The sequence below is a fragment of the Uranotaenia lowii genome, chromosome 1, assembly GCF_029784155.1.
Source record: "Uranotaenia lowii strain MFRU-FL chromosome 1, ASM2978415v1, whole genome shotgun sequence".
Taxonomy (NCBI): Eukaryota; Metazoa; Arthropoda; class Insecta; order Diptera; family Culicidae; genus Uranotaenia; species Uranotaenia lowii.
In genome coordinates this window covers 119,127,151-119,141,758 of record NC_073691.1, presented here as the reverse complement: position 1 = coordinate 119,141,758, position 14,608 = coordinate 119,127,151, and the positions used below count along the sequence as shown (strand labels likewise).

The window sequence follows — 14,608 nt, the reverse complement described above, 5'->3', positions numbered from 1 at the left end:
CATACACTTAATTAAATAACTTTCCGAGCAATCATATTTATTGAATAATAAAATATCAAACTACCGGAAATGAGCGTTTTTACAAAGGTTTAACTAACTTTATTTAACTATATCTTTAATATTAATATTAACTAACTTTATTTTTAATATTAATTAACTATAAATTGATTACTAGCACAATTCAGTTTATTGATCGCAGTAATAGTTCACTCCAACTCACCCAACTACGGTTTTTGTAGATTTAAATTCCAATTAACTGGTACTTTTGGAAATGCAAGAATGGAAACTGAAAGTACGAACTAAAACAAATAAATTATCTTTTGCCACATATCACATTACCAATAGAATAGCATATAGCAATTTTTGTTCATCTTAATTCCTGTCCACAATCTCTGATACATTATTTAGCAAGAAGTCTAAATTTTTATTCTAGTCAGGCATGATTATTGATAAATACTTGTGATCTGCACGCCTTCACAAATTAAATATTAACCGCTAGTAAATATAATGTGTTTTAGTTTTAAACGATTTATTTTGACGGGACCCTCTTCTGAAAAACGTTTTGAGTTACACCGATCACCACGAATTAATTGAGGAATCATGGTTTGCGATTACCAATGAAGACATATTTAATGACTCATCTAAGACTTGCAAATCTATACTAATAAAATAAACTGAAATTTCGAATTATTAAATTTTAAGCTAGGTTAAAACATCAGATAAAATTTTGTTTCATGATAAGTTTTAATCGCCAATAAATTTATTGATTTATTTTTAAATTAATCTTTATTCAACAATGAATGAAGAACAGGTGGATAAATTTGGTTTCTGAATAAAGGCAATAGATCGCCAATTCAGCTTATAAAACATTTTGTGAAAATTTTAGCGCGCAGCTCAACAAAGTAAATATATCGGAATGGCCTGTAATTGTTCTGACCAGTGGTTTTCAATCTTTTTTCACTAGCCGCCCACCTGATAATCTGGATCGTTTAAAACCATTAGCTTTCGGCTTGGTGTTTTTTTTTTTAAATTTACAAGTTGTTTTATTAAGGCACTTTACTTATAAAGGGCTTTGTGTTGTTGTAAAATATAACTCAAAATTCATTGAAATTTATATGAGGCCCTCAGAGCCAAATGAGATTTAATAAGATATTAAACGAATCTTTATATTTTAAACTATACTTCGTGATTTTTCAGATTTTAAGAGTTTTATTTACATACTATTTTGTTCAAAAGAAATATTCATTTTTTTAAATACATATATGGAAAAAGACCAAACATAACAACTAAAATGTTTGGTGTTTTCTGTTTAGCAGTTTTTTTTATTGAACAATGCATTGCCGTTGCCATCTTAAATAATCTTTTTTAGTATAAATTAAAATATTCTTACAAAACGAGTTCAATATGTAGAGCGTATACAAAATCTGTGAAAATAAAAAAAAAAATCTTTTAGATACATTTTTAGAAAAAAAAAATTTACTGAGATACTGAAACAAAAATTTGCGTGCAACTCAATGAAATTCTAAATATTTTAATCTTGAACCTGATGTTTATGTAGTTCTTTAACGTAATTTTATTGTTTTGCATCGAACTTACTCGTTATTATTTTAAATCTACGTTGTTTCGTGATCTGTGAAAATGTGAATCAAGACCTAACTGCCCCCCTGAGCCCTTCCAACGCCCCCCAAATTTCAAAATTGAACTCATAGCCCCCTTGGAAGCTCATAACGCCCCCAAGGCAAGGGGGCGGTAGGGACCACTTTGAAAACCACTGGTTCTAACGAAGAGGGACAAAGAGCTCGAGATATCGGTTTCACACTCCTAATAGTCGCACGCTGAGTTGGAGTGATTCCAATAAGGCTGGAATAAATATCAATTTCTTCTTTTGCCACCCCCCTTCAAACCGAAGCGGGAAATAAATAAAGTTTGAAGTAATTTATGAAAATTTCGATAAAAAATTCCAATATCTGAAAGATTACAAGACCAAAAACAAATGTAAGAAGATGGGAGTTATTCCACCTTTTGTTTTCTTGATTTGATTGAATTATCTGATAAAAATTTACTTTATTTATTGGTTTTATGCAACGATATAGTATGCAATTTTTGTTGCATACAAGCTTCCGTGCAATTTATTCTCATTTATTTGTTTTTCGCATTATTTATTATTGTCCCCCCCCCCCCCCCTCGCGTTGTTCCAACTCCGAGTGATAAAAGAAGGATTTGAAATTTGTTCCATCCTTATGGAAGAGCATTTCTGAACGGACAATTTACCCGTATGTTTTGGATAACGTGTCGCTATTAAGCGTACCCCCATTCTGAGGGGCAAACCTCGTGGAGAACTAGGTTGCCTCTGCTCAAACGAAAACGCTATAAGAAAAACCAAATCGGGCTACAATGGTCTTAAGCCATGTCGCCTGGCGATTGTTTATATTTTGCTTGATTGTTTTTGTTGACTTCTCGCTTGACTAACTCGTTGACTCGAAATCTAAAATTCTTAAAGTGTTTTCTCGAATCGTTCTCGTGGTTCAATCCCTTACTTCAAATAGCGAGTAAAATCATTATACAACTTCAAGTAGCATTTTTGATTTATCGTATGATTTATTCTTATCCCAAGCTATTCTGACAATTCACTTGACTTGAATTCGGATCAGTGCTCCAGCTATCCTCTCATTCATTAATTTTCAAGCTGTCCTCTCAATTTCCTGTCTCTTCAACCTGCTTGGTTATAATTTGTATGAAATGCCAACGTTGATCTCTCGACACCAAGTTGTAATTGTTTTCTTAACTCGCTTTTAACTCGTATCATCCAAATCGTATAGCTCTCCTCCCAACACACTTCAAATTTAAAATAATTTGTTCAAGCTGTTCCTGGACTTGAAAAAACATATATCTGCTGAATCCCCAAACCGTAGTTTTCGTCAACATCAGCCCCGGCAACATTCACATGGCGACATTTCATGTTGACCAGAAATCTATCAAACATCTTCTAAGTGTAGGAACCAAACAAAAGAAGGGGTTTGTCAAGGTGTCTGTTGAATTGATCTGACATTTTTTACCATCGCTGGTTGGTAAGGTTGCCAATCTTAGCGCCAAAACTTTCAACTGCATTGGGAATAATTCTATCCAAAGCTTTCCTCTTAATCTGCTTAGTTATGAATTGCTATTACGCTTTTAGATTTCAAGTAAATTTCTCAATTCACTAGAAATTAAAAAAAAAACTGTTTAACTGTTCTCTCGACACGCTGTCATTTCAACACATTCAGGCCGCCTTTTCAACTCACCTTGAACTCAATTGTAATTTCAATCAGTAGTTTTATAACAATCTTGTGATACGTATACTCTAAATACATTTAAAGCTCGTATGGTTGTTTTTAAACTTTAAACTCGCTATGCTTCTCCACTATTGCAAACTATTCTGCCAACGCACTTGAAGAGCTAAATACAATTTTTGCATGCTTTCCTCTGGACTCGCTTAACTGTTCCTTCTTATCTCTAGCTTTCCTCTCAATCCGATTTATTATTCTTGTCAATACGCTCAGGATGTCTTCTCGAATTGCCTGCGAATTTTCAAGCTGTCCTCTCAACTCTTATCAAATCGCATAGGCTGCCCTCTCAACTTGCCTATGACTTTTCAGGCCGTTCTCTCAATCCATATCAGTTGAAAATCCAAACAATCATCTCAATATTATCAATACGGTATCGAATTTTCTTCTTCGTTTTAATGTTTTAATCTTCTCCTTCGTTTTAATGTTTTGGCCAGAGAATGCTACTCTATAACACCACTAACTTGTATCGAATTTTGAATACGGCGAATGCGCCAACACCACTGTTTCGAGAAAAACGCGTTCAAACTTTGACAGCTCCATAATAGACTGGCCCAAATTTGTATGGGATGATTTTTATAACATTTTTTTCAACGCGGCACCCCCTAGATTGGTGCTTTTAGGTGAAAAAATGACTTCCTGAAAGTTTCAGGTCATTTGGAAGAAGCACGAGCTGGCGCAAAGGACTTGAAATTTGTATGGAGATTTTTGGCAAAATGTATGAAAAATTGACATACTTTCACTCTTTATGTTCTAAAATATATTTCCAGTATGCTAGAAAGCTCAGAATTTCAGGAATTGTTGTTCAAACAATGACAAACAAGTTTGTAGAAGATTGTGACCCGATACGAGATGACTATGATGAGTTATCCGCAATTGAATGTGTGATTTTTTTCGCATTTCGTTGATATATCGTGATGGGCTAATAATCGCACTAACTTGGTCGCGTCGCCGTACAATGCAGCAGTTTATAGTTCTTTAAACCTTTCTTTCAACTTTTTGCAAAGATATTTGTAATAAAATTAGCTACAACTTTGCCAAAGGCACAAACTTTATATCTGTAATTCTCATTGTGTGACAATGCGATCAACTTTGTACTAATAGTCCGTTCACTCCGCTCAATGAAATGCGAAAAAAAACACACATTCAATTGCGGATAACTCATCACAGTCGACTCGTATCGCGTCACAATCTTCTACAAACTTGTTTGTCATTACTTGAACTACAATTCCTGAAATTCTGAGCTTTCTAGCATACAAGAAACATATTTTAGAACACAAAGAGTAAAAGTATTTCGATTTTTAATACATTTTGTCGAAAATCCCCATACAAATTTCAATTCCTTTGCGCCAGCTCGTGCTTCTTCCAAATGACCTGAAACTTTCAGAAACTCATTTTTTCACCTAAATGCACCAACCTAGGGGGTGCCGCATGGAATATAAGGATTTTTTTTGTTATGGGCCAGTCTACTCCATAAGCTCCCAGCAAAAATTTTATTTGGTTTTCTTTATTTCTCGAAAACTAAATATCCTTCAGTTAACGTTGTATGCTCAAAATGTAGATCTCCGAACGTACTTTATCACTCAGCTGATAACTCCATTTGTTTACATTTGGCGCATTCGCCCTATCAAAATTCACTACCGAATAGTTTTTTTTACCTTGATTGAAAATGTATTTTCAACTCCTTTTGAGTTTCCATCCACTTCAAGGTGTCCTCTAGACTCGGTTAACATTTTTTTTTATTTTACTCCAAATTGTCCACACAAATCAATTCTAAGATGAATTATTATTTTTATTTCTTCAAGCTGACTTCAACCCGCTTGAGTTTACTTCCTCATCAATTAGTACTCTGACCCACATTTTGGATATTTATTCAGCATTTGTTGAAGCAGTCCTCTCAACCCGCTTTTTGGAATTTCAAACTGTACTATCAACCCGCTTGAAAAGCACACATGCATTGTTGAGTGGTCCTCTTAACTCGCTTCTTGCAGTTTCAAGCTATCCTCTCAATCCGCTTGAAAGCTACACATGCATTGTTAAGCTGTCCTCTCAACCTGCTGGCTCTGAAACTTCGTTGTATTCGGTAAGACAGCTACAGTAGCAGAGCGTACCTACTAGCTTTCTTGTAGGCGGAGTTTAAGCGTACACAGATTTGTTCCTCAGATAATCGCGAAAGGCTTTGTTCTTTAGCGTTTTCATTTGTCGTAAATCTTTCGTGACTTAGGGAGTTCGAGGTTTCAAAGCATCTAGGCGTTTTAGCACATGGCGATCAATGATACAGTTGACGATGAAGGAAACCTTCTCAGTGGCAGCGTTCGGGTCAGAGGTCAGATTCCCAATCGATTGCGTCAAGCGTTTGTGAAATAGCAATGGAGTCAGCATTCTTAAAATCGAAATAGTAGGATGGAGGTCTCTGGTAGGGATCAACGACACCAGGTACAACGATCGAAAGCAACAAAGGAGGGTGGTGTGGGACAAACTTTACCAATGGCGCAGGAGCCGTTTCGATCACGGTTTATCTCAGGGGCAAACACAGATCGAGCATTCAACCACTTTCATTCTCAACACTATTTATCTGGCGGAGAATTTCTGTGCTGAGAGAATTGAGAATTGCATTCGACGAAACGACCTTGTGAAGGACACAATTTTAATTCCGCCAGGTTGAAGTCACCGATAAGCAGAATGTCGTCGTCAGGGCAGGTGAGAAAGCAAACTTTTGGAAGGCCACGGGAAAAGGTTTCCGCGAATGGAGTAACTCTGCAACGATTGGAAGGTATGTACCTAGTTTATGGAATCCGAGATCAACACGGACCCACACAGTTTCCAGGTCGTTCGATGATTCATCGTCGATGGGAACGGCGGGGAAGCAGTATTTGACGGCTACAAAACACCACACCAGAAGATTTCGAGCTATTGCGGGGACTACGGTCACAACGAAACGCTAAGTAGTCAGAGTTGAATACCTGACTAGTGAGGGTTCGGTCGTTCAACAAAATTTCGGTAAACACGATAATTTCGTAGTGGGAACACAATGTAGCAAGCAGATAATCGCGTAAACAGGAGTTGATTGATACCATTGAAAACACAACTAATACCGTATTTCTTTTCTTCAAAGGATTCAAAATTATTTAAATTTTTTATAAATTTATTCAAGAGCCGTATACAGCGCTGATGTGATCTAGTGGATAGGCTGGCTCAATTCTGGTAACCCTCCGTACTGGGTTCGATTCCCGGTATCGGAAAGAAAACTTTTGGGTTCGAATTCCATAAGTTGCCAACAGGTAAGATATGTTTCATTGTATAAATAAATAAATGTACTAAATATTTCAAAGGGAATGCATCTGGGGATAATCTGAAGAGAATATTGCAAGCGAAGTAGGTCTCTGAAGGTTGGATGCCTTCTCTCGACGAACCATCGGCCGTGGAAGCCTGAGAAGCAATTCGAAGGCCAAGCCACACAGACATAGGCTGGACCTTGCTACCGATGGGGGAACCATACATACATACATACAAACATTTATTCAAGAGCCGTATTCCAATTCCAATAAAAATGCACTTGTGATAGGTCTGCTCTTATGTGACAGATGTAGGCACATTTTTCGAGAATTTTTGTAAAACATTAAATGTTTATCCGTCATGCCTTGCAAGAACCTTCTTATCATAACCAAATTTGGGCCCATAATTAGTAAAGGTTAAAATGAGGAGCTAATTCCTTTTTAATTAGGCTGGAAAAAATATCAAATTCTTCTTTTGTCTGCCCCCCTCCCCCCGTCGAAATTTCCCAAATTCCTGAAGAGGAGAATAAATAAAGTTTGAAGCATTTTATAAAAATTTGGAAAAAAAAATCAAATATCCGAAAGATTACAACACCAAAATACAAATTGTGAAAGATGGGAGTCATATTTTACCTCTTTTAGTCTTGATTTTATTGAATTTTTCAATACAAAATTACTCGATTTATAGGTTTTGTGCAATGTATAATATGCAATTTTGTTGCATACAAGCCTTCCTGCAATTTATCCCAATTTATGTGTTTTTCGCATTATTTTTATTATAAAAATCCCCCACCCACCACCCCCCCTCCCTCCTCACGATGTTCCATCTCCGAGTGACAAAAGAAGGATATGAAATTTGGTCCGGCCTTATATGCCTGTTCCCAAAAGCTTCCCAAACGCTCAAAACTCTACTTGGAGGATTTTTGGATGTTACTGTTTGCTAAATAACCCCCTTCATTGTGATGAATTAGGTTTTCCACGATAACATGATGACTTAAATCGAAACTTTTTTTTAAGCCATAACATTGTACTGGTCTTGGTGGCGTGGTGTCAGCTATTTTAAAATATCAACAAAATATGAATAAAAGCTAACAGCCCGAACATGCTATAACATTACGTATTTGAAGGTAATAAATCCAAACAATGTTGGAATAGACACACACAAAATTATTTCCACACGGCAACGGAAAAATAAATCTATCTAGTCAAACAATCCGACTCAAATTCAGTTATTAGATTGGAAAAAGTCTCATTTCGAATTATTCAAACAGTACGACATTTTTAAGCTTAATATCTGAAAACAATATCTTTCTACTTACCTCGGGTACTTTTTTGCAGTGAACTCAATTGTACTGCCGACTGTTGATGATGAAGTGATGGTTTGGTTTCTTCGAAAAATGGCCTGAGCGAGGGTTTTGGAGTAGATCCGATCGACAGACTATCCATGTCTTGGCCTGAATCATCGCCTTCGCCGCATGAAAGCGACTCTAGCTCCTGGAAGAGTGCGTCCAAATCTCGTTTACCGCGCAGGGTAGGACCACGTTCTGGAACATCCCCCTCCAGTTCGTCAGGAACTTTAAACCTTTTTAGCAAGGAAATTATGCGTTGCTTGAAATTTCGTTGCTGCAAGTGATGAAATTATAGTGTTATGACAAGTTTAAATTTGCTAATTTTATCAAACTTACACGACTCATTTTTGCACGAGATCCTTTGTCTTTTCCTAAATTTTCGAAATCACTATCACTATCCACTTGGTTCGAGGGCAGCAAATTTCCTTCGTCTCCTTCACCATCGTTATCACCCCGGTCAAATTTTTTGTACGGATCTCTCTTACCGGCGTAATTCCTCTTGGCCGCATATCCTGACAACCCATCATCGTTATCATCGCCGGAGCTAAATTCTTGTTCTTCGTCCTCGTCTGAATACTCGTTTACCCGATCTGTCACCAAAAGACTGTTGTTGTTTTTATTGTCCTGATCGACGGGAATGGAAGAAACTTGTGTGGCACGAAGAGTAGCGATGGTCAGAGCTTGGCGTCCGGCCTTCCATGTTCCATTCAGTTCAACTGTCATGTCCATCGACTTTTGAAGAACAGCGTCCATGCGAATGACGCCTTCAGCCAACGTTTTATAACCTAATATAGTACGGGTTTTATACTTCTTTCGCCGCTGCAGCAAAATCAGTAGACGGTTGCCGTCACGTTTAATGAAATGCGGATATTGCAGGCTGAAGTGAAGATCGAGTTCTGTTTCCAGCATCGGTGGCATCATCAGTCCACTGCTGCTGCCAAATGTCGAGCTCAACGCCGAGTGGGGGATTGGTATCTCGTGTGAACGGAGAATACGTTTGGAGCTTTGCATTTTGACTGCCAGTGAAAGTGAGGTGAGATCAGACGGTAGAGGCAGGGGCAGACAGAGACGCGTTATCGTTAAGGAGCATAACCTGTAAATGTGCGAAAAAAGGGAGAAATTTAGAAAAAAGCCTTTGAAAATACCTATTCACATTTTAAAGTTAAAGCTAAAAGAGATATGCAATTAATGGTCTAAAGTCTAAAGTTACAATCTTCATTAGACAGGTTACAGCAAAAGGCCGTTCGGATACCACGTGGACAGAAAAGTAATTTTTTACCCCTCCCTAGTCTCTGTGGACAAGTGTGAACATATTGCAAACCCCTATCCCCCTAGTCGGATGTCCACGTAGACTGAAAAAAAATAATTAATTTTTGTTAAATGGTTGATTGAAAAAAAAAAACATTAGAATTTCCTGATACAAAATAATTTGAATATGGAAATATTAAAAACTAATATTTAATTAAAAATGAATGATGAACACCAGATCTTAACGTTTCATGCATTCCTTAGTCAATTGGCATCAGAATTCAATTAAGAAATAAATAAATATTATTAGAATTAAAAAAAAATACTTCAATTCCCCTTTGATAATTTTTGATATTGATTTATGACAAAACAAATTTTTTGCGAGATAACACCAGATTTGGCATCATAATTAAAATATCGATTTCTGTTTCTTTAGAATGATCACTGATAAAAAAAAGTACTAGTTGTTATAAAAAATGGCATGGTTGCCTCTTCCATGCCACTAATTTTCAATTCAACAAACATTCCGTTTTGCTTGATCAACATCGATATATACGAACAAATCAGCGTTGCTGTGAAGTTGTTTTGGCAATCGAAGATTTCTCATCTGCTCATCGCTAATACAAACTTACATATGGCGGATTTGGCTATTCCATTTGGGTTAACTTAAAGATTCTTAAATTTAGTTTTAGAATGTCACAATGAAAAAAGATTGTGGTAGTTTTTTTTCGGAGAACATACATATAGTATGCGAAAATGTAAGTTTAATTTTTTGTGCTAGAGCAAGTTCACTGGTGTTGGGAAAAGTGGTAGAAATTTTATCACTTTTAGCACATTTTGAAAATTTTGCCATGCAAAAACATTTTCAAGATCTGTGGCCTTCAAGTTTTTTAACAACACGTGTTGTAGTTTCGCATGCTGTGATGCAAAAATAGCAATATTTATATCACACACGGCTGAAATAGAAACAACGCCCAATAATCTTGAAAACATTTTTGCATGGTAAAATTTTCAAAATGTCAAAATTTTTACCACTTTTTCCCAACACCAGTGAACTTGCTCTTAGTCAAGGTTATTAGATCACAAGGTTCTCTGACATTGTCAGTAAGTAGGCGAGGGGAGCGCGGTGAGGTTCAGTGAGTTTGTTTGTAAACATCGGAAAATTTGTTCGAGCTGAGGGCTTTGTTGGTAAACAAACTCCACATACTCCATAATATAGCCAAATCAAAATGGCTGAATCGGGAGTTTCTCATATCGTTACACCTCCTATATATACACACCTTGCTTTTAGTTGATTTGTTCTACTAACAGTTGTATTCAGTTTCAGATTCATCCGCATTGGCATATATGCTGCAGCGCGCATACTTTGATCCCGGTAGGCCAAAGCAAAGAGAGATAACAAAATCCCCCAAAATGTTTCCAAATCAATTTTATCACGTATCGTAAGACATTTGATGTCTTTGAATATTTATAATGTTCTCTTGGTTGAAAAAAAAAACAATCTTGATTTTGACGATTTTTTTAATTTTGTTTCAGGACAACAAGTCTCGAAAATTATTCTTCTGAAAACGGCGAAGCAGCAGCACCAATTAAGTACATTGCATTGGTTTAAATAAAAAAAATATGCCCCTGATGTAATATCTGTACCAACACATGGAAAGCATCTATCTCCATATATGACGAATCGAGAAAAACGCGTTTGAAAAAACAAAACAACCTATTTTAAATCGCTAATTAAAAATCACTTGAAATTTTTGCATTTTATGAAAGACAAACGATTTTCAGAAGCATCCCCTATATGTTGGAATAGAGGAATATCAATTTTCATGAAAAAACAACGCGCTATCGTAGATAGAACCTAGCTCACGTAATATTTTGTCTAACCTGTTTATACACCCTTTGCTATTTTCTTATTTTTAGCCTTAGTTATAAGCTCGCATTCATTTGCATCTATGTTTTTATGTTAAAAGAAGAGTCAAATCGATTATTTTGAGTTTGTTTGCGGAGAAGAAGCGAAAAATTGTTCCGGAGTGAAGGGTGTATATCAATGTGATGGCAGTTCTTGTTTAGAATGTTTATAGATCCTTTACTCAAATTGAGTTTTTAATGTAACGGAATATTATTTTCTCAAAAGGGTTTTACCGTTAAGTAGTGCAAATATTGGTCTATCATGAGGTACTGAAAATGATTTTTGTTTACTTTTGGAGATAGATCCTTTTGGCGTGTTGGTACAGATTTGATTAAATTAAAAAAAACATATGTCTTTTTAATAAGACATATGTTTTTTTTTAATTAAATTAAATTTTAATAAAAAGGAAAAACAATGAAATCAATGCTGAAATTCATTTTTTATTAGTCCACGGCCCAATGTTCCCGAATTGCTTCTTAATAGCAACAAACGAATGTTAAGAAAAAATAATGTCGGGATTCATTTCAACAAAATTTGTCATTATAGATTCAATACATTTTATTCTGTCATAAAAAGTTCAAGTAGGGACAATATCATTTGTTAGTGGGTAGGCGATTTTTGATTCATTGAGTACAACTACCTAGCTAACAATTCAGAAAATTTACAGACGACGACTGAAGAAAACAGGGATTGCTTCATAAACTGCTCTGTATCTTTGGCAATATTAAAACAGTTTAGAATCTGTTCAGAAACAATTTGTCCTGTTTGCTTTACGAAATTAATTCCTAAAAATATATGAAAAAAATATTTATCGTATTTTGTAGGAAAGATTTCTACTTTATTATTGGAATCTCGTATCGGCTGGCGGTCACTTTTCAGTCATGTTATTGATCAGTTTTCCCCATTTATACTTCGTCAAATCGGTATTTTGGGTGGACGCATCCTACTTCTTCAATTTCCGTTACTGTTTGGCCTAATACTTCTCTTTTGAAAGAACCTTAGGGCAGTTTGGTGGATTCAGCGGTTTTGAAATTAACAAGACTTGATTATTTATGTGCCACTAAAAACGATTTTACTAGAATGTCTACTAGCATAATATGACAAAAACGATTTGTTTGTTTCAAACATGCTATAGTACCAGAATGTACAGAATGCATTATGTTTTCCGTTCGCTTTTTTTCATATGTAGATCAATCAACTTTTATTATTAAAATCCTTGGTTCGCATTTCAAAACAATTTTCGTTCAAAACAACAACGATTATGCCGTTTGGAAATGTAATTCGAAAATCAGAAGCGAGCAACGGCTGATTTGAAAAACTGTCATCGATTGTCTATGTATGCGTCAGTGCGAAAATATTTCTGCGTGGAAATTATTTACACAGGTGTCAAAATGGGTGCCATTTCCGCAATACAACAGCAATCACAATACTTTTCTTGGTTGAGTTTCCAATTAAGAAGCTAAAAGCTCTTCGACAAAAGCTCGGATCGATTGGAATCGATTGTGACAGTTCTTTTGTATCGATTGCAATTTTATGTTTCAGACGTCGCTTCTCTTACATGAAGGTTCACTATTTTTCTTTAAAAACATTTTTGACAGAAAAACGGTAAAATTTCATTCGAAAAAAAAATCAAAAGTTCTGAAATTGGTGCTTTATGCGTTACGACATTACAACTCACGACATTAAAAACTGGTGAAACCAATAATTTTTCTGACTACGTCAATTTGATGTCTCATGCATGAACCTTGAAACTTATGATTAGAGATGTACCGAATACTTCGTCGGCCGAATATTTGGCGCCGAATACCGCCAAAAAACAGTTAAGCCGAATATTCGGCTTACCGAATAGTTGAGCCAATACTTATTCTTCAAATTTTATACAAGAACAGACTTGAATATTCTTAAGTAATGTTGAAAAACCTACCAAATCATCAAAAACTTATGGTTTCAGTAAAATACCTTAGGTATCCGTGTATATTTCACTGTAAATACCTTTATACTTTGATTGTCGTTTGTTCCACAGATTTTTTTACATATTTCCAGGCTTGTCCATAAATCCAATGAAGAATTCAAGTAGAGTCAAATTTGACCGGGGTGGTCAGATGTTGTTTGAAATTTCCAGATTATTTGCTAAATAAAATAAATACTCAAATTAAATACTCAAGTTTTAAATTTTGCTTTCAAAAACGATTTTTAAGAGTAAATTCAAATATAAACATCAATTTTTTTAGTAATTCTAGATAATACAATTTTAACACTGCTGCTGTGATTCGATAAAAACATCAAATTTTAAGTAATTTTTCCTCTTGTATGTTTGAGCATGATGACTAGATTTCGTTGAAAGATGTTCTTTTTTTTATAACTTTTCAAAAAATCGTCCAGACCCCGCCGCGTTGATTCGTTTAGTAGAAAATATGGTATTCTTGAAGTTAAAGATCATCATTTTTTCGGTAAATATTTTGAAGACATCTAGCTAAAATTCGACATTCATCTGAATTCAATATAAAATAAGTAATTTCAAATATCTTGGCACCTGTTTCGACATGTTTTGTCCCAGATTTCACTGGTACCCAATCTATTTGGCCCTAAACGTCCTAGAAGCGACAAGTCATCTGATGTCCTTCTGACTATTGGTGACATTTTGAAAATCAAAGAGATCTCTACTTAAAAAAGATCTGATATATTATACATCTGATTGAAAATAATCGATTAAAAAAAATAAGGAGTATTAAGATAGAAGAAGTAGAAGAAAAATGAAATTGTCGCTTTTTCATTTCTACATCAAAAACTCGACAGAATATTCGACCGAACATTCGGCCGAATATTTGTTTGGCCGAATAGTTGAAAAGGACAATATTCGGTATTCAGCCGTTCGCCGAATACCACTATTCGGTACATCTCTACTTATGATATACAATCGGTATGATTATCTGCGGACATTATGTTTTAAGAAGCCATTGAAATTGAAAAGTGTTGCATGATGCCCTAGTAGAGGGTACTTAATAACATTTGATTGAACCTTAGTCACATACATTTAACACTTTCTGAACAGTGTTACGAAAAATTGGAATATGATATTTTCAACCAATTCTTAGTACAACACTGTTCCTTGTTAAGTAAATCATAATGCATGTCTCTGATAGCAAAATAACTTTATAATATGTTGATATTTGTTCCTAAATGACAATTTCATGTAGTGTTGTTTGTATGTCAATTCCATACAGAACTTTCAAGAAATTTAGAATTAAAACAAGATACTTCTGAAAAGTAAGAAGTAAAAGTAAAAAGTTGAAGATATTTTCCAGCTATCATGTGTAAAAATTTGAAATCGATATCTTCAATATTAATGAAGATACATCAAATACCAACATTTTTTATTTTTACCCAAAATCACCTCCTAGACCCCGCACGACACACAGTGGGACAGAACAGGCTTTGTGCTGGACAAAACCTCGTAACTTTTTTAAATCAAATCATAGAGTTTTGATGTCTTCAGGTGAAATG

At 35.3% G+C, this 14,608-nt stretch overlaps 1 protein-coding gene across 4 annotated transcripts in view; it reads right to left on the bottom strand.

Moving 5' to 3' along the window:
• LOC129739381 (phosphofurin acidic cluster sorting protein 2) overlaps nucleotides 1-14,608 on the bottom strand; it is a 105,032-nt gene that overhangs the window by 12,846 nt on the left and 77,578 nt on the right. For all 4 annotated transcript variants that reach the window (XM_055730802.1, XM_055730805.1, XM_055730803.1 and 1 more), the window contains 2 exons: nucleotides 8,284-9,040; nucleotides 7,918-8,221 (listed from right to left, as the gene is read on the bottom strand). In XM_055730802.1, the coding sequence (XP_055586777.1) occupies nucleotides 7,918-8,221; nucleotides 8,284-9,040 (1,061 nt within the window). The remainder of the gene's footprint in view (nucleotides 1-7,917; nucleotides 8,222-8,283; nucleotides 9,041-14,608) is intronic.